Source organism: Balaenoptera musculus, chromosome 1, assembly GCF_009873245.2.
Source record: "Balaenoptera musculus isolate JJ_BM4_2016_0621 chromosome 1, mBalMus1.pri.v3, whole genome shotgun sequence".
NCBI classification, from domain to species: Eukaryota; Metazoa; Chordata; class Mammalia; order Artiodactyla; family Balaenopteridae; genus Balaenoptera; species Balaenoptera musculus.
This window is the reverse complement of record NC_045785.1, coordinates 13,220,653-13,247,078: the sequence shown is the minus strand read 5'-3', so window position 1 is coordinate 13,247,078 and position 26,426 is coordinate 13,220,653. Positions and strand designations below refer to the sequence as shown.

Below are 26,426 nucleotides of genomic sequence, written 5' to 3'. Positions count from 1 at the left end.
AAGCCATTCTGGAGGCACAGGTGCTCCTACAGGTCTTTCCCCATGAGGCAGTCCAGTGAAACATGGGAAAAGAAGAGGAGAAGGCCTTTCCCTGGGAAAGAGATGCCCAGGGGCTCCAAGGGGGACTCTCTGAGCTGTCAGAGGTGGGGCTTCTCACTCTCCCTCATCAGAGCAGAAAGGTTCTGGAACCTAATTGGCCTGTGTTTGAGTCCAGGGCCTCCAAAGACCAGCCTTGAAGCCTTGAATGGGTCCCTTTGGCTCTCTGCACCTCAGTTTCCTCATCTCTAAAATGGGGTTGATAATTACCTACCTCATATAGCTCTAAGGAGAAAATGGACTTACATGTAGAGAAGCTAGTACAGTGCCTGGCACACAGTAGGTGCTCAATAATGAGGCCCTATTAGACGAGTTACCACCACTCCCCAATGTCTCAACCTGTTCCAAGGTCTGTGCTGTGTTCCAAGGACACCCTGCCCTGTGGTTTCGTCTCAGCCAATTCAGCTTCTTCATACCCAGGCGCCCTAAGCTCTCCTTCCCCCGAGTCCTGAGCACCCCTGGAGGAGCTGGCCCCAGTGTCCTTCCCTGTTCTAACCATCCCCAGAAGAGCACCGGTGCCTCTGAGCTCCTCCATCCCTGCCTGTGGGGTTCAGGCCAGCTCAGAGGGGTTGGACTCAACATACTTATTTCATTTCACACACATTGAGTTTGGGCCTCTTGAACCTTATATCCAGAGAAACATGCAAATTGATGCAAATGATCCCTGATTTATGCAAAATAGCATGCAAATGTATGTCCCTGGATTTGCCAAAGAAAAAGGCCCGGTCACCTAATTTAGCAGAAATAACAGGGGGATAAAATTGTGTCTGTCAGTCAGAGTTAGGTTCAGGCTCAAAGAACTCTGGAGGCCTTCTGGAATGGAGCTGAGGGATCCCTAATCACCCTGGGCCACAGACCCTGCCCCCAACCCTTGGAACCAGGAGCCCCCAGCCCTGGGTTTGCCAACAGAGCCCAGCTTCACAGTGGTGCCCTGTTCCCCTGCAGCTGAGCTCTCAGGATCTCCCTTCCCTCCAGATGGGGCCCTGGAAGAGAATGCTCCCCAACCCCACTTCCCTGCCCACATATACCCACATGCTCACTACCTATCAGGCCCATTGTTAATATCATTCAATTGAAAAGAGCTACCACTGAGTGGGCAGGCCCTGTGCTGAGTACTTTCCACACACAGCTCCTTCACTCCTGGCAGCAGCCCAGGATAAGGAACTGTTATCACCATCTCACAACAGGTGAAACTGAGACCAGCAAGTGGGAGACCTGACATCTGTGAGACCCCCCCAAACCAGTGTTCTCTCCCCTACACGGTGGGTCTCCAAGGACCTTCTCTTTTCACACCTGTGTTGGCCTCGAGGCTAGGGGCTTAGCTCCAGGAGGGCAAGGACTGTATCTGCTCCGGAGCCCCAACCAGAGCCTGGGGCACAGCAATGAATGAAGCCCGCTCTGGGGTATCACTTGCTCAAACACAGCTATGTCTTCTGTAAACTTAAACTGCCTATTTTATGGACCCCTTAAACAGCTCACAATGAGATGTCTATCAGGACAGTTTTCACTGCACTTTGCCCTTATTTTCCAAAAACATTTGGTGAGAGGAACCAGTTTCTCTGTGTCCTAAAACAGCAGAACCAGTAAGACTTTCTGCACACACTGCTGAGTTCACCGAGCTATGCCTCTCTAAAGGAGGTGCTAAGGGCTCACAACGTGCCTGGCGTGTTTAAAGCTCTAAAGAGGGGCATCTCAGATACAGATGCCTGGCAGGGCTCCTGTGTGAGATGATAATAAGCCAGTTAATGAGGGCTTACCATGGGCCAGGGGTTGCTCAGAGCATTTTACATGAATTAACTCATTTCATCCTCAAAACAGCTCATGCGATCAGTGCTGTTACTATCCCCACATTCTAGAAGAGGAAACCGAAGCTAAAGGTCCACAAATATTCTGTGGCTTGTACTGGCACTTGGGCCCCTGTTCTCACACCTCTGTCCTCAGGCAGCAGAGGGAAGGGGCGGGGCCGGGACAGGGGCTGAGGATAGGGCGGCAGGGAGTGCAGGGTTAAGGGTATGGGCATTAAGGCCACAGCCCTGGGGTCGTCTTCTGTGCTGTGTGACCCTGGGCAAGTGACTTCACCTCTCTGAGCCTCAGTTTCCTCATCTGTAAAGTGGGGATAATAACAGAACCTCCTTGGGGGGTGGTTGTGCCGATTCCTTGCCATCAAGGTTATAACGCACTTAATACGGTGCCTGGACCCGGACGAGAGCTCAGCACCTCTGGATTACTATTGGGCAGGACTTGGGCTCACAGAGGTGGGGACCCGTGGGTCACACGCAAAGTGGTGACAGAACCAAAACTCAAACCCACATCTCCTGACTAAAGGCCCAGCACCCTCTCCACCACACAGCCTGCCCATCCGTCGGGGGCTGGCTTCTAGGATGGGGCACCTGTTCCTTGCAGAGAATGAGCCAGCTGTCTGCCTGGGGGAGAGAGCCTATAATGGCCAGGCTTCTCAACAGGAAAGGTTTGTGGTTTCTGTTGATATGAAAAGATAACAAGGAATAGCTCAGGTAATTATATTAATCTTCCTCAATTTACACATTCTTGCTATCTGCTATTTCCCCAGGAAAGTGTAAATGAGGAGTTCAGAGTGGTTCAGCAGCGCTGTAATTAGGTCTGTGTTGTGAACAATTTTCTGTTGTGTGTCTTGTTATCAGATCTCTTCACAGTTGAGGGTCCTGCCTCCCCTGTCAGACTGGAAGCTCACCAAGGGCAAGGGATTATCTCCCACTTCAGGCTGGGGGTCTCCACCATCTGATTGGAGAATCCTCCAAGGGAAGGGATAGATCTCCCCCATCAGACTAGGGTCTCCTCCTGGGGAGAAACTGTATCTTCCCCATCAAACTGGCAGATCCCTGAGAGTTGGGCTGGGCCTCCCCCATCAAGTTTGGGGTTCCCTAGAACAGGCCCACGTCTCCCTATTGGACTAGCAACTTCCCCATCAAACTAGGTGAGAAAGGCTGTGAGTCCTCCATCAGACTGGGAGCTCCCTGAGAACAAGGACCTCTCCCCCATCAGACTGGGAACATTCTTGTCTGGCTATGTCTTGCCCATCAGACTGGTGGGGTCAGTGCTGTTAACATCCTCATATTCTGTGGCTGAAGCTGACTCCGTCCTTGTGTGGACCCCACCCACATGAACACACGTGCATGTGCGTGGCAGTCTAAAGAAAGCAGGATCAGACCCACAAGAAAGCAGGTTTCAGAGGTTCTGTGACCTCCATGGAATAATGGGGCAAGTTTATGTGTGTGTACTGGACTTTCATAGGGTCACACAAAACATATTGGTGTCAGGAGGGCTGGTTCCCCTCAGACAGGACAAAAGGAGCCCCACATGGTTCTGGCCTCAGGGAAGGACAGCTGAGGTCCCCTGAGCTGAGCCTAGGATTTGGAAACAGGCCAGGAGAGCCTGAGCCAGAACACAGCCCCGACCCCTAGCTCAGCTCCAGTCCCTCCTGGAACCAGACCTCCCAGAATGGCAGACCTCTGCCCCACCATCCTCGTCCCCCTCCCCAGGCTGTGTGCACTGCAGGTTACTGCACCCTCTGAGCCTCCGTTTCTTCATCTCCCTCCCTTTCCAGTTAATTTTGGTTTTTGGTTTTTCTGTTGTTGTTTGTTTGTTTTGTTTTAATATTTAGTCAGTTAGTTGCACTGTGTCTTACCTGCAGCATGCAGGGTCTTCATTGCTGCCTGCGGGATCTTTTTGTTGTGGCATGCGGGATCTAGTTCCCTGACCAGGGATTGAACCCAGGCCCCATGCATTAGGAGTGCAGAGTCTTAACCACTGGACCACCAGGGAAGTCCCCTTTTCCAGTTAATTTTGAAGATTCACTGAAATAATGCTTGTAGCAGTAGCAGCAGGATTAGAAGATGTAGTAATGATAGTAATAGCTAATACCTAACATCTACTAAGCGCTCACAGCCACCCTGCAAGGAAGGCATTATTAACCCATTTATTCAGCTGAGGACATGGAAGTACAGAAGCCTGTCCCTTGTCTAAGGCCGCATAGTAAATACATGATAGAGCCAAGATTCAAACGCAAATCTGCATCATTCCAAGGCCTGAATCTGCTGCACCACACCTCACTGCCTCCAGGAAGCCTCCCTCGATTGAATCTCCTTGGCACCGGTACCCTGCTTGCTGGACTGCATGTTCCATGAGAACAAGGACAATCTCATATCCCCAGTGATTCTAGTGCAAAGTACCCAGTTGTGTAGCAAGGTGATGTGTTCGAGGTTTATTTTCATCCCCTATAAATCTTGATGAATCAACATCTCCCTGACCCCCACCCCACTAAAACAATGTCAGATAGCATGTGTGTGTGTGCGTGTGTGTGTTGCAAGGGAGGAGAGAGAAGTTGTTATGGGCTGAATGTGGGTCCTAACCACCAATGTGATGATATTTGGAAGTGGGGCCTGTGGGAGGTGATTAGGTCATGAGGGCGGAGCCCTCATGAATGGGGTTAGTGCCCTTATAATAAGTGGAAGAGACACCAGAGCGTCTTCTCTCCATCACGTGATGATACAGCAAGAAAGCAGCCTGCAAGCCAGGAAGAGAGCTCTTACCAGACACTGAATCATCCAGCACCTTGATCTGGGACTTCCCAGCCTCCAGGACTGAGAAAGAAATTGTTAAAGTCACCCAGTGATGGTCTTTTGTTACAGCAGCCCAAGCTGACTAAGACATGGGGGATGAAACCTAAAAGAAACAACCAGCTTTGAGTTCCAAATTAGATATTTTTGTGTCCATAGCAAGACTATCTTCTTGAAAGCCTGGCTTTGTTGGGGAAGAAAACATTTTAAAATTATAAAAGTCACAGCCAGCTCTCCTGGGCACTCACTACAGCAGTCCATGCTCTACTGGGGGCACGGGGGCTCCTCGGCCCGAGGCCATCTCTCTGGCTGAGCAGTGAAGCAGGCTGGAGGGCTGGATGAATGGCTCTGGGAGCAGCCTCGGCCAGGGACCCTACTGACGAGAGGTGGGGATATATGCCCGGCGTCCTCACCCCGAAGCTGGGGAATTCTGAGGCTCTGCACGTCTCCCGAGCTCCCCAGCCCGGGTCACCTGCTCAGTTAACACACCCTGCTCTGGCTTCTGTCCCATCCCTGTCTCACGTCCCATCCCAGTGTCCCCGGTTCGAATCAAAATCCTTGTCTCAGGATCTGCTTCTGGGGAAACCCAGGCCAAGTCACTTCCTTTGACGAAGCAAGAGCAAAGCTCCACGTCTGAGCCCAGAGACCCCCACAGGCCACAGAGTAGCTCTTCCCAGGCCAGAAATCCCATTTTAATCAGCAAGTTGGAAATGGGGGAGACTGGAGGAGAAAAGCCTGAGAATAGACACTACCTGGGCTCCCGGGGAGAGAAACGCACTCCCAACCCACACCCTGGGCCTCACAAGTCCGGGAGAAAGTCAGGAAGATGAAGGGAGACAGAGCCATGGGCAGGGATCTGTGTCCCTGTCATGCCCACCAGGGTGGGAGAGGGATGGGGACAGCAGGGCAGAGGACCGTCTGGGACCGCGGGTCTGCGATGGCCCAGGTGGTGAGTGTCCTTGTGTGCAGGGAAGGACAGCAGGAGGGAGAGAGCAGGCTGGGGAACCCACGGGTGGGCGGCGAGCAGCCTGCCATCAGCCTGAGCTCCCCAATCAGCAGCTGCACAGAACCCCAGCCGGGAGACGGGTCCAGGTCACAGCTGCCTCCTGATGAGGGTCTCATCTGGAGGCTGTATTTGCTCATCGGGGGTAAAGAAAAGAGTGGTTTCCCCTCGGGCAAGGGCAAGGGACTAAGGCACACTGACTGATATGCTCTGGGCCCTCAGAGCTATGGCATCCACGCCTGTCACTCCCTCCATCCCAACCACAGGGGCCCCAAGGACCAGCCAGGCCGCCTCAGCCTCAGAGCCTCACCCCAGACCCTGCTCCCCGGGCTCTTCGCCCAGACCAATCAATCAGTTCTTCGCCTCCTGTTCGACCTTGAACCCCCTTCCATCAGGCCTTTCCCCACCACTCTGCCCGAATTCCTCTTGTCAAGGTCACCAATGGCCTCCACGTGGCTAAACTGAAGGTCAGTTCTCAGGCCTCGTCTTACCCTCTCCACAGCATTGGACGTGGAAGATCGTTCCCTCTTCCTTCCGACACGCTCACGTGGCTTCCAGGACATCTTGCCCTCTTGGTTTCCCCCTTCGTCTGGGCCAGGCCTTCTCAGGCTCCCTGGGTGTCGCGTTCATCTCCCAGACCTCCCAACACCCGCCTTCCCTGTGCTGTTCTCATGTCTCCTCCATCTCCTCTGCTCCCCTGAGATACAGCCAGGCTCACAACTGCCTCTAGCCTGGACCTCTCCCCGGACAGCTCCAAACGCACAGAACCACCACGCCCCCTGCTTCTCCACTCCGATGTCCAATGGCAACTCAAATGTGACAAGCCCCAAACCCAATTCCTGGTCTCCCCCTAGAAAACCAGCCATTCCGCAGCTATCTCCAACCCCCCACCTCACAGTAAATGGCAGCTCCGTCCTTCCAGTTGCTCGGGCCAGACACCTTGGGGTCATCCCTCACTCCCCTTTCCCTCCCAGCCTACCCATCAGCTAACCCTGTGGGCTCCACCATCGGAACCCATCCACACTGACTGGCGCCCCTCACCTCCGCCACGCCCACGGTGGTCCCGGCCTCCAGCATCTTGCGCCTGGATTACAACAGGTGGTCTCCGGATCCCCACACTTCTACACCTGCCCCCAAGCATTCTCCTCAACTTAGCAGCCAAGGGTGATTGTTAGAAAGCCAGAGACAGATGGCGTCATTCCTCTGCTCGAAACCCTCCGATGACCCCCCATGTCACCAAGGAAAAGGCAAGGTCCCTCCACGAACTTACCATCTCCTACGGCCCCCCTCCCTCCGCTCCAGCTGCCCTCCTGCCTCGGCACTTTGCACTTGCTGTTCCCTCCGCCCGAAATGTTCTATGGCCACATGTCTGCTCCTCCTTCGGCTCTTTGCTCAAATGTCACATCGTCAGTGAGGCTTCCCTAGCCACCCGCTTTAACGTCAGAGCCCCCGCTCCAGTACTTTCTAAGCCCCTTCTCTGTGTCATTCCTCTCCAGAGCACAGACGCCATCTGACACATTCTACTTATTTATCTTCTGTTCCCTCTGCAACCCCCGTAGAACGGGGGGCAGGTGTGTACCAGGTGTCTGGTTCACCAGTCTACCCAGTGCCCACCTGGATCCGGGTCCTGGCACATAGTAGGCTTTCAATAAACCCTGAATGAATGGTACTCAGCTCCCATGGCAGGAACTGTTTACTATCCCCTCCCTGAGACACAGAGAGGTTAAGGTGCTTGCCCGATGTCACACAGCTAGTAAGTGGGTAAAGCACAGTTGGAACTCTGCTCTGTCTCCCAAGTTTTGCTGTTGGGGGCAGAGTTGCCTGGTGGCTGAGAATCTGGCTCTGGCGGCAGACAGACCTACCTCAGCCTTGGCCTTGACACTTTTCAGGAAGCTGCTTAACTTCCCTGAGCCTCGGACCCCTTACCTGCAAAATGAGGCAAACAGCAGCTACTCAGGGCACGGCTATGAGGATAAAATGAGCTGGGGCACCCAGAGCGCTTGTGGTTATTATTACTCCGATGAATATCTAAAGTGAGGGCCTCTCCGCTCCTATGCGAGGCACATCCTCCGCTCGACTCGGGAGCCGTTTCCGACGCCCCCCGATCCTCCCTTGCTCTGTTGTCAGAGACTCGGGAGAGGAGCTGCTGACTGATATGATAATTTCACTACAGTAGCAGAGTCAGTCAATTGCTCAGTGACAGATTTCACAGGCCCCATCACATCTCCCGGGTCCTCTTCAGCTGAGCGATCTGCAGGGCTAGGATCTAACAGACCCGCAAAGCTCTCAGACACTAACTCCTGCACAAAAGGGGGGGGACTTCTTAATATGAACAGCCTGCCTCAAATCGTTTGGAACGAGGCAGGCTACGACGACATAAGCAATCATCACAGAGCTGCCGCTGGAGGACCGTTCTGGTGCTTTCCATGGACCTGTTAACACTTGTTCTCAGTAATTCTTCAAGGCCTCATCGTCCCCATGTTAGAGGCGAGGAAACCGAGGCCTGGAGGTGAAGGGACGCCCTGGAAGACACACGGCGGGGCTGTGGCAGAGCTGGACATGAATGCAGGCCTGCCGAATCCTAGACTCCAGGCTTGTCCGTTGTCCCAAGCGGCCTCTACCTACCACTCGCTGTCCCAGGAAAAGTCCCATCCAGCTCCCCCGGGGAGCCCCACCCAGACAGTGCACTCAGTAATTAACTTGAGCAATGAAAATGAAGACATGTTCTTTATCCCATTTGTACTCAGAAAGGACCCTCCCCTCCCATTGGAGGTAACGAGCCTCCCTTTGATACAAAATGGGAAACTGAGGCCCAGAGAAGATGGGTTCATCTGGAGTGGATGTAGTCGGTCAGTGTCCAGGGCCAGGGTTCCTCCAGACACAGCTTCCCCTCCTCCTCCTGGGCGATCATGCTGGACCACTCACCCGCCGCCCCCCCACCCCAGGAATAAGCCAACCTCTGCACAGGCTTTTCCCTCCACAAGGCCTTTCCCTTTCCCTGCAGCACCCTTGACCTCCCCCAGCCCTCGCCCACTGGCTCATGCCTGCCCTACCCGCTAAGCATGCACTTCCTGAGGACAAGGGACAGGGATGGCCGTGGCCTTGCTCACCTCCGTGGCCCCAGCAACCAGCATGGTGCCTGAGTACAGCGGGGCTCAAGGGGCGTGTGAAAGGAGTGAACAAGGAAGTGACTCCTCCAGTGCACGAGATCCCACCAGGTAGTCGGGACACGGCTGAAATGTCCCCTCCTTGGCGGCTCTTCCCCTGGGTTCCCGGAGCTTCCCATGGAATCGCATTGAGCCGTGTGGCCGGGTCTCATTTCGAGGTTTGCCTCCTGCCTCGGCTTCCCTCCTCCTTGTATCCCAGTGTGGCCGCTGTTACGTGTGGAAGGGAGGACAGGTGGGTGGGTGGGTGGTGGGCGAACAGACACGCCGACAGATGACAGAGAGGTGGATGGATGGGTGGGAAGATGGAGGGAACACTTCCCTTCTGGGTGGTGGGTTTGGGTTTTGGTGTTTTTTCTACAGGCAGCTCTAGAAACTTAAGGATGGAGATTGAGCCAGGTCCCCACCTGCCAACCCCACCCCACAGCCTAGGCTCTGCTCCCAGCCCCTGGAACTCACCCCATCCTCCCTCAGACCCAGGGACCTCAGCCCCCTCCCTCGTGGCTCTGTTGCCCATAGCAACAGCCCCAGGCCCTCACCCTCCACACAGTGCAGCCCTTCAGTTTCTTTTCCTCCCAGGTTTGCCAGATGGATGCCAAGGCCTGTGCCTCCACACCATTCCAGAGCTGGGGCCCAGCCTTCTCTTCCAAAAACTTTCAGAAAAGAAACTCCCAAGAGGCCCTCCCCGAGCAGAAGAGAACATTCTGGGGTGATGGAAACAGTCGTACCTGTGCTGTCCAATGCGGTTGGCACTCACCACCTGGGCACCTTGAGCCACACTAGAAATGTGGCTAATGGGACTGAACAATTGAATCTGTGATTTTATTTCATTTTAATTAATTAAAAAATTAAACAGCTACATGTGACCAACGGCGACTGCACCGGACAGCACAGTTCTAGGGCCTGTTCTCGCGGTGCCTGGCCTGGATCCTTCCTGCTGGTTCCAGAACAACCCCTATCCAGTGACAGCTGCTCTGTCTCTTCCCCCATCACATCTCGAAACAACAAAACAAAACAAAAAAACAACCCTCAATCCAAGTACTGACGTTATTCTTGCCTTTTATTCCAGCATCTCCCAGAGCTCCAATATGTACAGACTTTATACACATATAATATACACCATATATACGTATTTATATGTATTCACACACCAGCCCACACACTCTCATACACTCACACACACGCACCCTTCCAGGAGGGGCGCGTGGCCGCCCCTGAGCCCTGCTCGGGCCTGGACAAGAGGCACTGGGCTTGCCAGGCAGTTGTGAGGTTTTGTGTTTTTTGCTTTTAAAAAGAAGGCCATCTTCTCCAGAGGTGTCCTCCCTCTCCCCAAACCCAAACCACTCCCCTAAACACTCTGAAATTTTTTTTTTTTCTTAAAAAGGAAGAGGTTTTCCTCTGCCCCGCTCAGGTAGTTACCGGAGTTCCAGGCCCGTCCGCATGGCGCCATGCAGGTCCCTGGAAGGCGTTGCCCCCTGGTGCTCCCTGGGGACCCTGGACCGCTGGGAGGGTCCACAGCAGGCCGAGAGCCCAGCTTGGCTGCGGCCAGGCCTGCAGCTGCACGGCCTGGGTGGGGGCTATAGCGTCAAGGGCACCTGCCAGATGAGGAGGGCGCTGTCCGTCTCCCCACACGGGGCTGGTTTCCCGCTGCCGCCCAGGGCGCCGCTGAAGTTGCGGTAGCCCTGCCCTCCGGAGATGATGGCCACCGAGCAGATCTCCTTGCGGTGGGCGTCACGGGCACAGGGCCGGCTGCGCACCCAGACGTCGGGGTCATCAGCCATCTCGTAGATGGAGCCGTCCTCCTCACTGTGCTCCAGGGCTGAGCCGTCCATGGGCTCCGGCTCCCGCACAGAGAGCAGCGGGCCCGGGAGGTGGGCGGTGGAGCGCAGGCGGTACTGCAAAAGGATGCCCTTCTTGCGGGTCAGCTCTCGGCCCACGTGGCTCGCGGGCACGGGTGCTGGCTCATGACCCTGACTGTCCGGCTTGTCCTCCTCGGCTTGCGGCCCCTCGGCCTCCTCCTGGTCACTCCGCAGGATATCTGGGGCCAAGACGCTGGTGGCCACAGCCAAAAAGGCCACAGGCCCACAGTGACCGTTGAGCGAGACCATGCCTTTCCCTGCAGAAAGAGGGCAGAGAGAAGGGGCCCACAGGCCCAGAGTTTTAAAGACCCAACAGGTCTCTTGGAGAATTTCTGGGTTTTGTTTCTGGTTTTTTTTTTTTTTTTGGTTACTGCAATCTACGTCGGTATCTTCCCAGAAGGCCATGGGTCTGGGGGAGGGCTCTCCATGCTCCAGGGCTACTTTCTTTGGAGAACTGGAGCAGGGGAACACGAGTGACTTTATAAACCACATGGGGAACCTCGATGTGAAAGCACCTGCAGCTCCCTGCCTGAGCCATCCTCACATCTCTGTGCTTTGCCCAAGCCATTGCCTCTGCCTAGAGAGTCTTTCCCATCCACCTAACTCTACAGCTCAGCCTTGAAGCCCAGCTCAGCTCCTCCACGGGGCACCCTTCTTGCCCTCAGCCATGAAGAAATGATCACTCCTGTCTCTATGCCCTGCAGATTCCAGGACACCTGCCATCATAGCACCTGCTACCCTGGCTACAAGCTGCCCCTACCAGACTCTCAGCATTTGGGGGCAGGGTCTCTGCCCAATGTATCCCTGCAACCCCAGGACCAAGCCTGGGATGAACAAATTGATCTGTGTGATAAAATCATGGAAATGGGAAATCTTACAATTTAGGAAGAGAGTCTTCTTTGGCAGAGAGGTTTGAGATCCACCTGGGGCTGGTCTCCCTCAGGACTTCTCCCTCCCACTGCACTCAGCCCTGCCCTCCGGCAGCAGCTGAAAGAGGCCACTTCGTCATCCCCCTCAGGGCAGAGGCAGAGAGGGGCCCAGAGCTCTGGGGTCTTCCCTGATCCTGCAACCCAGTGCCACAGTCAGGGCAGCTCTCCCTCTAATCCATGCAAACACAGCTGCACATGGACCCCCAGCCCCAGGAGCCCTCAGTCATTTCTACCACTGGAGCCTGGACACTTTGAAGCTGCTGTGGGGAGGGGGCAGAAGGGGCCCAGCAGATCCTCTACCATTAGTCAGGTGTCTCAGCCAATCCCCAAACCATCTGGCCAATATGCCTACTGGGCCCATTGCTAGATTAAATAATTGAGACTCAGAAAGAAGACTCAGAAGGAGACTGCAAGGCCAAGGTGATTTAATTCCACTGAGCCACAGTGCCACCTGCGATGATAGAGGACGTTGGGAGAACGGACCCCCACCCCCATATCAGAAGAGAGCGCAAACATCTGGGCACAAGATCCACCCTTCCCTGGCCATAAGCAGCTGACTCCCCGGGCCCTGCAGGACTGGCTCCCAGAGCCTCACCTGTGATCTTAGGGATGCCTTCCAGCCGAGGCACAGGCAGCAGGACGATGACACCCTGGTCAGTGCCCACCCAGAGCAGACCCTGGCAGATGAGGAGGCTGGTGACACACAGGTGCTTCTGGCCTGCAGAGGGACAAGCCAGCATGAGCAGTACATCCTCTTGGGGTGGGGGGGGCAGTGGATGGGGGCCACTGCAGGTGAGAAAATGGCACAGTCTGGGCTCCTCTCGAGATAAGCAAGAAGCTGGACAGGGTTGTGATTAAGATATGGGGCTTGGGAGGCTAACCTGGCTGGGGTCTGGCCCCCGGGGTCCCCCAGCTGAGCGCTCCCCCGACGCAGCCTCAGTTTCCTCCTCTGTAAAGCGGGGCTGCCTTGAGGATGTTATGAGGGAAGGCCACGGTACTGGCCCACGTGAGCATGGCTGGCTTATCTGGCACAGGGTGTACGCTGAGGGCCGCCCATGCCAGGGACACAACTGGCCAGCTGGGGAGTGAAGGGAGGCCTGGGAAAGTGGGGGTTTGAGGGTGAGGCAGATGGTGCAGACGGGACGCATGGGGAGGGGTCCAGGTGAGTTGGCAGTCTGTTGCAGCCCCTTGGTTTCCAGCCCGGGCTTGACATCTTGCCCACATGGGCCCTTCCTCCAGCGAGGGCAGTGTACCCTGCAGTCCCCGGGCCCAACAGTGAAACGGGCACTCAGCGCCAGGAACTAGCATGTTTCTGATGCCAGTCCAGATTAGTTCTTATCCGGCTACCCCCGGGGCTGTCTCTTCCTTCTAGTGAGAACAGCAACAGCAGGGAAGGCGGGTCCCTCGGCTCTTCACAGGGAGGAAGCACAGTGTGGGCTGCACAGCATGATGGCTGCGAGCACGGCTGCGGGGCCAGGCGCTGGGTTCAAACCCCGGCTCTGCTACTTCCTGGCTCCATGTCCCGGGGCCAGAAACAAAACCTGTCTGTGGCATGGTTCCCTCACTTGCAAAAGGCGACAATGATGATATTTCAAAGCCTTGTCCTGAGGAGTAAATGAGCCAATGATTGTAAATCACATAATCCAGTGGCTGGTACATGGCACTCACAGGGAGGGGCCGTCTGCCATCCTCGCTGCTGTTCTGTTGCTAACAATTCCGGTCAACGGGAATGGGCAGGAGGGAGGGGCTGCGAGCCCACTCCTGTCCCTCCAAAGGGCCGTCTCACTTCTGGCCTGAATTCTTCTGCCCACGGACAGGATTATTCTCTCCTCAAATTCAAAGTCATGCCATGACGTGCAGTGATGCTTAGAACAGGGGGTTCTCAAGCTGGGCATGCATCAGCACCACCAGGAGGGCTGATAACCGAGGGGCCAACCCCAGAGGTGAGCCCCAAAACTGCATTTCCAGCAAGTTCCCAGGTGACACCGATGCTGCTGGGCCCGGGACCACACTTTGAGAAATACTGCTTTGCAGTTTCCAAAGCACTTCGTATACCTGCCCTAGACTGACATAAGCCTTGCAACAGCTGAGAGGTATGTAAGACCCGGATGCTGTGCCCATTTTCCAGACAAGGATATTAAGGTCCAAAGAGGTCACCCAGCTGGTGAGTGCGGGGTGGGGAGTGGGGAGGAGCAGAACTCAGGTCTGCCACTTTTTACAGCCTGGTGCTTTCACTGCCTCTCTACTCTTGAGCAAATTACCTGAGTTCCATACCTATAGGTGTATGGGCTTCCTCTGCAGAGCAGAGTCTCACAGCAGAATGGTGTGGATCCATGGTCACCCCAGAAGGAAGGTTACTATCTTGGGGTTCACACAGCATTTCCTAACACACTGGTCTATACCATCACCCATCCATTCACTCGGCACCCCAGCACATCCCCAGGACCTACTGTGTGCAGGACGCTGCACTCGGTGCTGGAGGCACAGGGGGAACCACACACACAAAGTTCTGCTCCCAAGGAGCAAACATTCTAGAACTTTCTACAATAATGAAAAGGTTCTCTACCACACTGTCCAATTCGGTACCCATTAGCCACATATGGCTACTGACACTTGAAATGTGGCTAGTGGGACTGAGGGGCTGAGTTTGTAATTTCTTCTAATTTTAATTTTAATGGTAGCTACCGTATGAATGCAGCCCTGGGAGGAGAAAGAGGAAAAGAAAACAGAAACAAGGAATATAGCTACTAGGCAGAGGAGTGAAACGGGGCAGTGAGGCAGAGAGTGGGTGGGAGGATGCCGGGGTTTTGTGCCTTACTCTGCTTCCTGGGGGGATGCGGAGGCTGCATCCAATGACAAGGAGGCAGCAGCCACGCCAAGACCCAAGCAAAAGCCCTGGAGGCGGCACGTGCAAAGGCCCTGTGACGAGATGAGCTCGCAGTCTGTGGAGGACTGAGCCAGTGCAGCTCGGGGATGAGGGCTCTGCGAGACGACGGGGGGAGGGTCAGAAGAGTAGATGGGCCAGGGCTAGGGCTTTGACCGTTCATTCCGAGTGTGATGAGGAGCCGCTGGCAGGCCTAAGCAGGGGAGTGATGCACCCGGATTTTAGAGGAGCATTTTAGCTGCAATGAGACGGAAGACTGGGGTGATGGGGGGAGCAAGGAGATCAGCAAGGCAGGGATGGTGGCATCCGAGACACGGTGGTGGCAGGGAGATGGTGAGAAACCAACAGGTTAGAGACAGACCTGCTGACAGACTGAAGGGGAGGGGGGAGGGGAGAGGAATCAAGGACAGCTCAGAGCTTTTTGTCTCAAGCAGCTGGGTGCACGGCAGTGCTGTGGACCGAGAACAAGGAGGAGCAGGCTTGGGGTAGAAGTCCAAGTTCAATACTGGATGTTGTTTGAGATGCACATTAGACACCCAAGTGGAGCTGTCAGCAGGCAGTGGGATATATGAGTCTGGCGACGTGATGCAAACTCAGCGAGTCATATTCATAGTATTGATTCAATGTGGAAATGGAAACCACAGTGGGAAAAAAGCCAGTTTGTCAGGGGCTATTTCACAAACAGTATCTGGGTTTGGGGGAGCTGGGACTCTTCCCCACATCCTCATCAATTCAGAGAGTGTAGGCTCCCAACCACTAGGACAGCCTCAGAGGACAGTCCAACCGTGGGTGCTCCCAGCCCTCGTGAAATCAGAAAGTGCAGGAGGCTCGGGCTGTGAGCCCTCTCACGTCACCACCTGTCTTCTCTTCTTGGTTCTGCTCAAGGTCTGTAATTCCTCTATTTCTCTCTTTGCTCATTTACTGTTTGCCTTCCCAAATGAAAGCTTCCTGAGGGCAGCAGCTTATCTGTGTCTCAAAGTTGATTCCCCAGCTCATGGCCAAATACCCTGGCTCATGGTAGACACTCGAAAAGGACCTGTGAGTTCAGATCTAGAGAACAAACTAGTGGTTTCCAGTAGGGAGAGGGACCGGGGGAGGGGCAGGACAGAGGTAGGGGATTAGAAGGTACTAACTACCAGATATAAAATAAATATGCTACAAGGATATATTGTACAACACACGGAATATAGCCAATATGTCATAGCAACTATAAATGGGGTATAACCTTTAAAAATTGTGAATCACTATGTTGTACACCGGAAACTTATATTATAAATCAAATGTATCTCAATAAATATTCTTAAAAAGGACCTGTGAGTAAATGAGTGAATGAGAGAATGAATGAATGAAAGCAGAGAAGTGAGTAAGGACACAGGTGTTGCTGTCACTTACCAGCTGTGTGAATCGACAAGCCACTGTCTCTCATTGTTCAATGAGTATTACAAATGTCCCTTGCTCAGTTTTATGATTATTAGCAATATTATATATGTATATATACATAGGGTGTATGTATATAAATATATATATATATATATATCTGTACACACAGTATAATATATACACACAGTTGAGCACACCTCTTGGCCCATAATATATAATCAAAAAATGGAGGCTATTAGGACAATATTTGTGATTATTAAAAGGACCTAGTCTCTTGAGATCAGCTCCGTCAGAGCCAGAAACCCACAAAAATAATAAAAGCCAAGAGAGGGAGCAGTGGCAAATGTTTCATCTCACATGCCTCCCCTCCTTTGCCAGGGCCCCTGGGGCCTTAGGACCAGCAGGAGACCATTTCCTGATGCCCCTGCCTCCCCTCGGCCCCCACTGGACAGCAGAAACCTGGCAAACGAAAGGAAGGCAGCGAGAAACCGAAAGAGATGCCGGAACGGAGAAATGACTTCATCTGCAGACCTCATTCCGAGGCCCTTCCTCCTCCCACTCTGCCTCGAGGAAAAGAGCAAGGCACTTCACAAACAGTACGAAAGGAAAAAAGAAGGTCTAATGGTGGATAAATATTTTATCACAGAGACTTAACGCAGCAGTGTTCAACTCACCCAAGCCATCTATCTGGAGATATACAACTTTAAAAAGCTCAGGCTCTCAGAGGACATTTTATTAATGACCTGTCTAGTTAAGAGGAGGAGGGAGTTTAGGTTCAAAAATGCATTAATACCAGTTGGGGACGCGAGTGGAGGAAAGGGGTCGGGGGAAGGAAGCGTGATGAATTTTTAACATGCCCTTAAAAAATATCCGCACTTAGAGGAGGAACAAATTTATTAGTAATTATACAATTATTTCATTTGGTGGTATGGGGGAAGAAAAAATACCTAAAAGCCTTTTAAAAATACCTCTAATAAAGAATTTAAGAATCCTGCTCTGTTCTTCTGCCAGGGCACAGTGTAGGGTGGATTTCATGCCCCTCTCCACCCAGGGCTGGCTCCTCTTGGGCTCGCGGTGTCCCGGCCAGCAGGAGCCCGGGCTCCCCAGTGTTAGGAAAGGTCAGGCCTGGGGGAAGGAGGCCCAGGACAGTAACTCCTGGGGACCTTTGGGAAGCCCTGAACCCAGGAAGCTCAGCCTCCACTCTGACGTGTCCAGGGCCCAGCTCCGGGAGGTCGGGCAAGCGGACAGGTGGCTTCTGTCTGTGCCGATGTGGTGGGAGGGGCCCTGACTGGAGGGTTGGGGGGTGATGCACGGCCGAAGGGGACCAGTGCAATGAGGGGCAGGGACCGCCATGAAGATAACGATGGTGGACGACACCATCACGCACTGGAGCCGGGGACCATGGGACGCAGTCCTCACCACCTCAGGTAAGGCCCACACCTGCCCTGAAAGGCGGGGACGGAAGGTGGGAGAGGCTCTCCACTTGCTCGCAGTCACAGAGCTGGAAGGCGGCAGAGCCAGGATTCCAGCAGGGCCTGTCTAACTCCTAGCTCGCTGTAGAGTAGCAGCTACTAGGTACTATCGCTATTGTTGTTGATTTCGTTGTTAGTAACCATCTCCCGCCCCCGCCTTGGCCACTTCCAGCCTCTGCCATGGCCCATCTGCCGAGCCCCTCTCACAATCAGCTCCAGGTTCAGCCTGCCACGCCTCTCTGTTTCCCTGGCCCTGGGGCCCTTCAGCGCCCCCAGCTGCTGCACCCAGCCCAGTCGGCTGAGCTTGAACAGGACAGTCCCCACACCCTCCGAGACCAGCCCCGGGTCAGGGCAAGGCAGGCCAAGGCCTGCTAGCCCGAGGGCTGCTGTAAAGCCCGCTGGGGGTAGGGATGGACCCTGAGCACAGGCTCCCAGCACAGCCCACAGGGATCTGGGCAGCGACTGGGGCAGCAGACAGTAGGGGAGATGCCTGGAGCCGATTCTACGGAGGCCTCGGCAGATGCTGGGTGGCAGCGGGGGTGCTAGGTGAGCTCAGATCTTAATCCTCTCCGTGGGTCTCACAAACAGCTCTGCAGGAGGAAGCACGGGCCCCAAGGGGATGATGTCCAAGGTCTTCACCCTCCCCTTGCCCCAAACCTGATGGCAAACTAAGAGGGACAATTGCCTTTCTTTAAAAACCTCTAAGGAAAGAGACCCTTAGTTGACCTTCTCTCTTTCCCTTTGCCTTATTCTGAAGGTGATTTGAGGCAGAATTGGGTTTTTGGTCAACCTGAGGAGTGGCAGGTATAGATGAGCCTGGCTTCCTGCCCAGCGTGGCTTTTTAGCGGCTGCCTGACTTGCGGGAGTCCCCTGAGCCCAGAGCCTGACTTCCCACGAGCCCCCCCCTGCTGTGCTGCGGTGACAGCCAGAAGGGCTTTGGGAGGACAGGCCTGGGTTCAAATCCTGAGCCCACTGCTTCCTCTCTGGGAGGCCCAGTTTTCAAGGCTGACCAAAGGCTGCCTCAAGGGTTAATGAGATGGGCTGGCCTGGCCGTGGAAGCTGCTTCCCGAATGTCTGCTCCCTCCCGCCCTTCACAGCCCCAGGACAGCAGGACACGATGGCCCAGCGGCAGCCTCACCTGGCAGCAGGAAGGTGGTCCTGGTGGCGATGTTGATCTCCTGCAGATGCTCCAGCGTCTCCGTGTGAAAGAGGCGGATGGAGGAGCCGGAGGAGAAGGCCATCCAGACGCCGCTGCCCGCCTTCACCATGTGTGTCACACTCACGGCCGCGTCCTGGTGTGCCTCGAAGCTTTGCTGCGGCACAGAGGGAGGGCTGTCAGTGCTGGGCGGGGCCGGCCAGCCAAGCCTCTGGGAGCCAAGCTAACCCGGCCTCTGCCTGAACCCAAGTCAGAGGGAAGAAACCTCAGAAGCCCGGCAGCGCTGTGTCGGTAAACATTTTAACAACTGGCGGGGGGAATCCTGGTGTGTTGCGTCTGCTGATTCCCGTGGTGTAAATACTTCTAACATGGCCCATCTCAAGCTACCCACGTGACAGCACCGAACGTGGAGCAATGAAAGACAAGCGCACACCAGGGTCTACCATGACACTGATGCCAGGGAAAGACAGAGCTGCAAGTCTACGGAAGAGGAAGTGACAGCTTACGTGTATTATCTAAAGGTATGAAGGCACCAACAGAACAGAACTATCAGGGAAGGCAGGTGGGTGGTGTGAGCCAAACCCCCGTCTTCACTGCAGGGAGGCAAGACATAATGTCCAAAAACTGATAAATCCAGAAACAGTGGAGCACACAACTGAGTCACAAGAAAAGTGCCCGGTGGATTAAAAACAGAACAAGTGAAAGTATTTTCTTCCAGGAAGCAGAACTGGAGACGGGGAGTAGGAAGGGCTTTTCCAGATAAACCCTTCCATGCTATTTGATTCTTTTTTACAGTTTTAAATGAAATTTTGATCTTTAATGAAAAAGGGCTTCCCTGGTGACACAGTGGTTAAGAATCCGCCTGCCAATGTAGGGGACACGGGTTTGAGCCCTGGTCCAGGAAGACCCACATGCCGTGGAGCAACTAAGCCCATGCGCCGCAACTACTGAGCCTGCGTGCCACAACTACTAACGCCCGCGCACCTAGAGCCCGTGCTCCGCAACAAGAGAAGCCACCCCAATGAGAAGCCTGCGCACAGCAACGAAGAGTGGCCCCCGCTCACCGCAACTAGAGAAAGCCCGCCTGCAGCAACGAAGACCCAACACAGCCAAAAATTAATTAATTAATTAATTACAAAAAAAAAAAAAAAAAAAACCTCTTACAAAGAGAGGAGATAAACATCAGGCTTCCCATCTACTGCCGGAGAAAGTCTAAGTTCCTTAGCTGGGCGTTCCAGGCCTCAGCTCCGCCCCAACTCCCGCCTTTCCTGGCAGGCTCCCTACGCTCCAGGCCAGCCAGAGCCCGGGCCTGCGGGATGCTCAGGATGCCCTACGCGGCCACGCCTCTGCCCTCGAGATGGCCTGTCTGCAACGTGCACCACCCCCTGCCCTCCTGGGAAAAGCTTTTCACCGTCTTCAACCATGAAGCCCACTCCAGCCACCCTTGCACCGGCCACTTCCTCTGCCTGCCGCATTCCAGCCTGACGACACCTACTCCACTCTGGCCCTGCTCGGCTGCCTCCCACACCGGTCCATGAACTCCAAGGACAGACACTGAGCCTCAGGCCCGTCGACATCCTCCCTGTTCAGCATAGGGCCCAGCGCACAGTGAAATCTGGTCAAAGAGCGAATGGATGGATGCTTGAATTCCAGCCTTGACATTGAGGTGTTACTTAAACATCGACAACCCCAGTGCACCAGGCTAGAGGTCCAAGCACTGGGGACAGTCAGGTAACTCTGGTGCATCCACCCGGTGGACTGTCCTACATCTATTCAACGTCATGTTTACAAAGACTGTGTGATGAACGTAGAAGAATGTGAATGTTATAGCAGTAATTGCAAAAAGAAACAAAAGCAAAAGGCCACATTCAAAACTGGGGGAGGGGAAGGGGCAGGAGAGGTGAAACCTGCACACTGAGTATTATTCCAGGGCCGTACCTGCTGATTTTCCTCCTTTCCAGTTGTCTGGTTTTCCTTTTTTTTTTTTTTTTCTATAAAGAGCAGATCTTGGGTGGAAGCCCAGGACAGCAGGAGGTGTTGGCCAGAACATCAATGTGGAATCAGGCCTGCTGTTAAACCTCATTTCCTCAATAACTTCCCAGGTCTGGGCCTCAGTCTCCCCATTTGTAGGTGGAGGTTGTCATGAGAGTTATAGGGACTCCTGGGTGAGGGAGAGCTTAGCACAAACCCAGTTCCTAACACGGCCTCATTCATCCAACAGATGTTCTCGAGCCCCTACGATATGCCTGGCGTGGGTCTAGGTGCTGGGAATATAGTGATGAACAAGATAAACAAGGGGCCCACACAGTTAAAACAAATAAAGATTACTCCCAATAGTAAAAATACTGGGTGCCATTAAGATTGGGTGACCAGAGAAAGTCTCTCTGGGAGGTAGTATTTGTCAGAGACAATAAAAATGTGAAGGAGTCGGCTCTGGGATGTGGGATGGGGGAGGGGAGAGCAGGTCAGGCAAAGGGTACAGCAAGTGCAAGAGCCCTGGGGCAGGAATGAACTTGCCGTGTTTGAGAAACAGAAAGGTGGTCAGTGTTGGGGAGCACGGTGGCAAGACAGAGGTGGGAGAGGCGGTCAGGGGCCAGATCACACCCGGCAGCCCTGAAGTCCACGGCGAAGAGTTTAGATTGTATTCAAGTGCGGGAGGGGGCTGAGCCTGGTAAGCGACAAGTTCATGTTTACCTTTGAAAGAAGTTCAGTTCGAGGGCTGTGTGGCAGCGGGCTGGAATTCTGGGCCTCGCGTGGGCTTAGCCAGTGAGAAGTGGCAATAAAAGGACTCGGTTTCTTTTGCCGCTGTCACACCAGCCCCCGCTCAGCCCCAACTCCATCCCGGTTCAAATCACCGGAGGTTTCCCACCGAGATAAAGAAGCTGGGGCAGGGGGGTCTCCATGGGGAGCCAAGGGGGAACCAAGCCAATGAACTCAGTGCTCACTCCCGATCAGAACACGGGTCCCGGGCTTCCCTGGTGGCCCAGTGGTTAAGAACCTGCCTGCCAATGCAGGGGACAAGGGTTCGAGCCTTGGTCTGGGAAGATCCCACATGCTGTGGAGCAACTAAGCCCGCACGCCGCAACTACTGAGCCTGCGCTCTAGAGCCCGCGAGCCACAACTACTGAGCCCGTGAGCCACAACTACTGAAGTCCGTGAGCCTAGAGCCCGTGCTCCGCAACAAGAGAAGCCACCGCAATAAGCCCGTGCAACGAAGAGTAGCCCCCGCTCACCACAACTAGAGAAAGCCCGCGCGCAGCAACGAAGACCCAACGCAGCCAAAAACAAATAAATTAAAAAAAAAAAAAGAACACGGGGCCCTGCGGAGGGCAAGGCTGTGAGATGGCTGATGAAATGGCTTTTTCTGAGCCAGTCCCTGAAGGCTGAGCTCTGCGGCCCAGGTGGGGTGGCCTGACGGACGGGCTGGGGGGACAGGAAAGTGGAGGGTCCCAGAGGAAGGGCCCCAGGCTGCTCTTGGGAGGCAGGGTCCCAGCGCGCAGCTCACCCCTGATGGGGGGCCCCTCGAGCAGAAGCTGCAGCTCCCTCTGGGACAGGAGTGCCTCATCTCCACCAAAGTGGGCGCTCCAGGGGCGAGGAGGGGGTCGCGTATCAGGCCGGGCACACTCAGAGGGCAGGGAGCGATTTCCTCCCTCAGACTGGGGGCTCAGACTCAGGCCTCCTGGGGGGGTGTCTCTGTTCCTCCTTCCTTGGCACCCCTCCCGCGCCCCCAGTGAAGGCCCGGGAGCTGGAGGCTCAGCCAGGGAGCCCTGGGATGTGGGGAGAGGCCCGGCCCCCTCACAGCCTCCACAAAGCCGGGCTCAGTCCGTGGAGCGCAGGGCAAGGGCGGGAACGTCCAAGTCTCTGGCCTTTTGCTCCGCAGTCTACAGCCCACAGCCCCGGCAGTGCTGGCTGGCAGCTCCTTTCCGGAGAGGAGCTCTGCTTCAAGGAAAGAAACCGCTGTCGGGGGTGAGGGGTGGTTATCTTCCTGCACCAGCCTGCATTCAGCTTTCCTAAAGGCTCAGACCCAGGCCAAGCCCATGGTTACAACAGGACACTCCCCCAAGGGGGGCCTTGCTGGGAGAGTCCAGCCGAGGAACCACCAACCCCCATCACAGATGAGACCCTGAGGCCGGGTCCGCAGCCCCGCAATGCCCGCCGTCGACAAGCAGATGGCTGAACGGATGGGGCAGCGGGATGGAAGGGGCACCCAACGTGCTTCGTCTGCAGACTTTTCCAAAAACCGGCACGCACGTACTTGCGCGTGAATGCACAAACACATAGATACCAACAGGAAGGTGTGTGCATGCTCACACACGTGTAGCGAGACTCCTGCCCGGCTCCCGAAGGAAGGTCAGAAGCATCTCCTGCCTCCGAAAAAGCCAAATTGCACTGTAACCGAGAGACCTGGGCCCACGGAAAGCTGCACCTGAATCTGCAGTCAGTCAGCCCAGCGTGCTGCCGTCAGAATCTAATTACAAGAGAAGTCAGCAGTGGACATCCAGGCTCATTCCTCCAGAGGCATAACAAGTCTGTCTCCAGGCCCAAAGGGCTTTGCCCAAGGCCTGTGCAAAGCTGCCAAGTCCAATGGTAAGGCGAGTGGGGGTGAGGGCAGGCATAGGTGTGAACAGGGCAGCTCCAGCCTCCGCCCCTCACCCTCAGTTATTCCTGGGCTGCCAGGACCCCTCCCCGCACCAGGAGCCTGCTGGGGGAAGCCGGGTCTGGGGCACTGGGGCTGGGCCTCCTGGGCACGCAGGGCAGGGGTAGGTGGCACCCTGGCATCGTGGGTCCCCCAGGAGGGCGGAGGGAGCTGAGCACAGCACCCCTGGGTGGGAGCAGGCGGCAGTGAGGCCCAGCCCTTGCTGCCACTGGGTTCGGAGCTGACAAGCATGCATCTCATTTTGTTTTCCGAACATGGGGTGTTTGCTTGCCCAGAGCCGGGGAGGCTATCAGCTTATCAAGCTCTCCTCTCCTCCCAACCAGGACCACGTGAAACACTGCCCACCTGGCACCCCAATTCCAGGCCATGGCTCCCCATTCTCACCTCTGGACCCCTCCTCTAATCCCTGGCCAGCCTGGGGGCCCCAGGAGTGGGGGGACCACCTTACCATCTAAGAGGTCTCTACCCCCTGTCCCTGAAGAAGGCCCCCTGCCCCCCTGCACAACCAGCCCAGTCATGCCCCTCCTCTGGGCCCCAGAAGGCCTGATACTTCCTGCCCACTCGGCCGCTATGGTCCAGGCGCGGCTATTTACTGGCTGCTTACCTTGCACCAGGAGCTGCTCTGTTAGGATGATATTCTGGACAAGAGGTGTGCACACAATGGCCCTCAGGCTACACCAGCCTGCCACCTGTTTTGGTGAATCTAGTTTTTTTTTTGTTTTGTTTTGTTTTTTGTTTTTGTGTGTGTGTGTGTGAATCTAGTTTTATTGGAACATGGTCACACCCACATAGAAAAGAATCCATTCAAGTAGGTTGGGAACTCAGCACTCTGACTACACAACCTTTGTCCTTGTTTAAGGACAAAAAGATCCACAAAAAAATCCTGAACTTTACTTAGTAAGCTTGGTGATGGTAATGGAACAGGCACAGTGATTCTGAAACTACACAGTGTGACTGAAGTACACTGATGTTATTATTGGGAACCAGGGTAAACAGCAAGAGTCAAGTGTAGAGTGAGAAGTTAGGGTAGAGCTCTATGACCTTGGACTTGAATTAGAGGTATCAGTATGAACTTGAGATTTTTCTCCTGGCTCTGTCCACTGAAAGTGTCTGGAAGCAATGACACCCCGGCAGCAGTGAGCACACCACTTCTTGATTTCTAAACACCATTCCCCATGAAAGCGAACCCTGGAGAAATGGTTGATTAGGGCAGGGGAAGTACCAGATGAGCCTAGAGCTTCTCTAGAGGCAGACAAGCAAGGAAGTGCTCAAAGAATGATGAGGAAGTGTCCACAAGACCCAGGACCCAGCACAAAGGGGCTCCTGGTGTGCAAATCTGAGACAATTTGAGCATCAAAAGTAATAACAATGGTCCTGGATGATAGCACACCGGATTTTTAAAATACTCTATGAATTTGCATTAGTAATAAAGGAGGAGAGTTAAGTGGGGGGGAGGAAACGCCTCTTCAAATAAAGTTTGTAGTGAAAATTCACTGAGGAACAGGATATTCTCCCATTTTCCAAGAATCCCCCGCAGTAATTACAAAGGGAAACTGGTACCTTTACGATGGGGAGACCTGGCAGACCCCACCTTAACCAAGTGATGAAGGATGGGACCAGCCTGCATTTCCCGCCTCCCCAGGGATGCGATAGGAAGGCACGGCTTCCTACACTGAATCTGGCCAAATACTCCAATCTCATCAGGAGGAGACAATGGGGCAATTCCAGCTGGTGGGACCTATGAGAAGACACTGGCTTGAATCTCTCAAAAAAGTCACTATCATGGAGACCAAAAAAAAAAAAAAGGAGAGGAATTATTCTAGATTAAAAGGAGACAAAAGAAACATGACAACCAAATGCAACATGTGTTCCCAGCTGGATGCCTGAGGTGGCGATGGGGAGTAGCTATATTTTGAAGACAACTGGGAAAACGGGCCTATGGTCGGTAGATTGATGGGCACGATAATGCTACTGAGGTTATATAAGGGAGCCCAGCTGAAGTATTTATGTATGAAGGGCAATGATGTCTGCAACTAGCTTTTAAGTGATTTAGCCCCAAAAAGTGTGTGTGTATATGTATAATATGGGAAGAAAATTATGGTAAAATGTTAACAGTTGGTTTACTAGGTGAAGACAATTCGTGCATTCGTTGTGCTATTCTTTCAACCTCCTGTAGTTTGAAATATTTTAAATTAAAAAGTTGGGAGTCAGGGGAGTAAAGTTATTTTTCAAAAAAAAAAGGTTGGTCGCTGGAGGGGAGGGCCCGGGCCTGACTCCCAGCTCCCAGCTCATCTCTGGCAGGGTCACTGGGTCTCCTCTCGCATCTGCGAACAGAGATACAAGGAGAACCTGCCTTATGGGGTGCTGGGCGGTTCATGGGATGGGGCCAGCACACCGTGAGCGCCCCACGCACGCGGCTGTGGGCAGGAGTGGGTCAGGGGAGCGGGGACAAGCCAGCGTCCTGCAGCCGCCCACGGAGCCCCGTCCCCCTCGCCCTCTCCCAGCAGCCTCACGGCAGCCCTGCGGCAGACATCTGCTCAGAGGGTCTCAGGTGAGTAATCCCACCCCAAGTAGTGCTGACACAGCCCAGCCTCAGTCCTACAATATTTATGTGCCTCCAGGTGATGCTTCTGGGTCTGGTTTCCATAAATTCCTGGCGTGAGCAGCTCAGCACTCAAAGTCATTAGAGCTGCGATAACGCCAAGGAGCCGGGAAGGGATGCTGGGGCCTTCAGGGGCCAGGGGCTGCCGAGGAAATGGCAGGAGGCTACTGCTCACTGGGCACCTACTGTGTGCCAGGCTCGCTGGGCACCTACTGTGTGCCAGGCCACGCCATGCCTGGTATTTCATCTTCCCAGAGGCCTTCACGAAAGAAGAGGGCAAGAGCCCAGAAGGGGACACGATGAGCCCAGGTGACCCGCCAGACAGGGGCAGAGTTGGGGTGTGGGCCTGACCTGTGGACTCCAAGCTCCAGGCTTGCCTCCGACACCTTCATGCCAAGCTCCCCAGCAGGGTGTGGGCGTGAAGGGGCTCTTGCCTCCTACTCACTGCTCGGTCACCACAACAAGCTGGCCTGGGAGGCCTGGTCATGGACCCAGAGACCATCCACGGAGCACTCACCAGCACCTCGCCAGCTCTGGCTCCGCTTAGTACCCCTGCAACCTGGGATGAGGACACCACCCTTCCATCCTCACCTAACAGGCAGGATGCCGAAGCTTCGAGAAAGCAGCGT

The 26,426-nt window shown here is 54.5% G+C and overlaps 1 protein-coding gene and 1 non-coding gene across 20 annotated transcripts in view; both read right to left on the bottom strand.

Annotated features, from left to right (window-relative positions):
- Positions 1–3,824: 3,824 nt before the first annotated feature.
- Positions 3,825–3,897, bottom strand: TRNAR-CCU. Its single transcript has one exon. It is a non-coding gene; the product is annotated as a tRNA-Arg (tRNA).
- A 6,003-nt stretch (positions 3,898–9,900) lies between these two features.
- ARHGEF10L (Rho guanine nucleotide exchange factor 10 like) overlaps positions 9,901–26,426 on the bottom strand; it is a 158,906-nt gene continuing 142,380 nt past the window's right edge. For 14 of the 19 annotated variants that reach the window (XM_036853931.1, XM_036853905.1, XM_036853968.1 and 11 more), the window contains 3 exons: positions 18,521–18,695; positions 12,242–12,364; positions 9,901–10,974 (listed from right to left, as the gene is read on the bottom strand). In XM_036853931.1, coding sequence (XP_036709826.1) covers positions 10,436–10,974; positions 12,242–12,364; positions 18,521–18,695 — 837 coding nt within the window. In that variant the 3' untranslated portion in view covers positions 9,901–10,435. The other 5 variants (XM_036854003.1, XM_036854025.1, XM_036854019.1 and 2 more) reach the window with 5 other exon arrangements.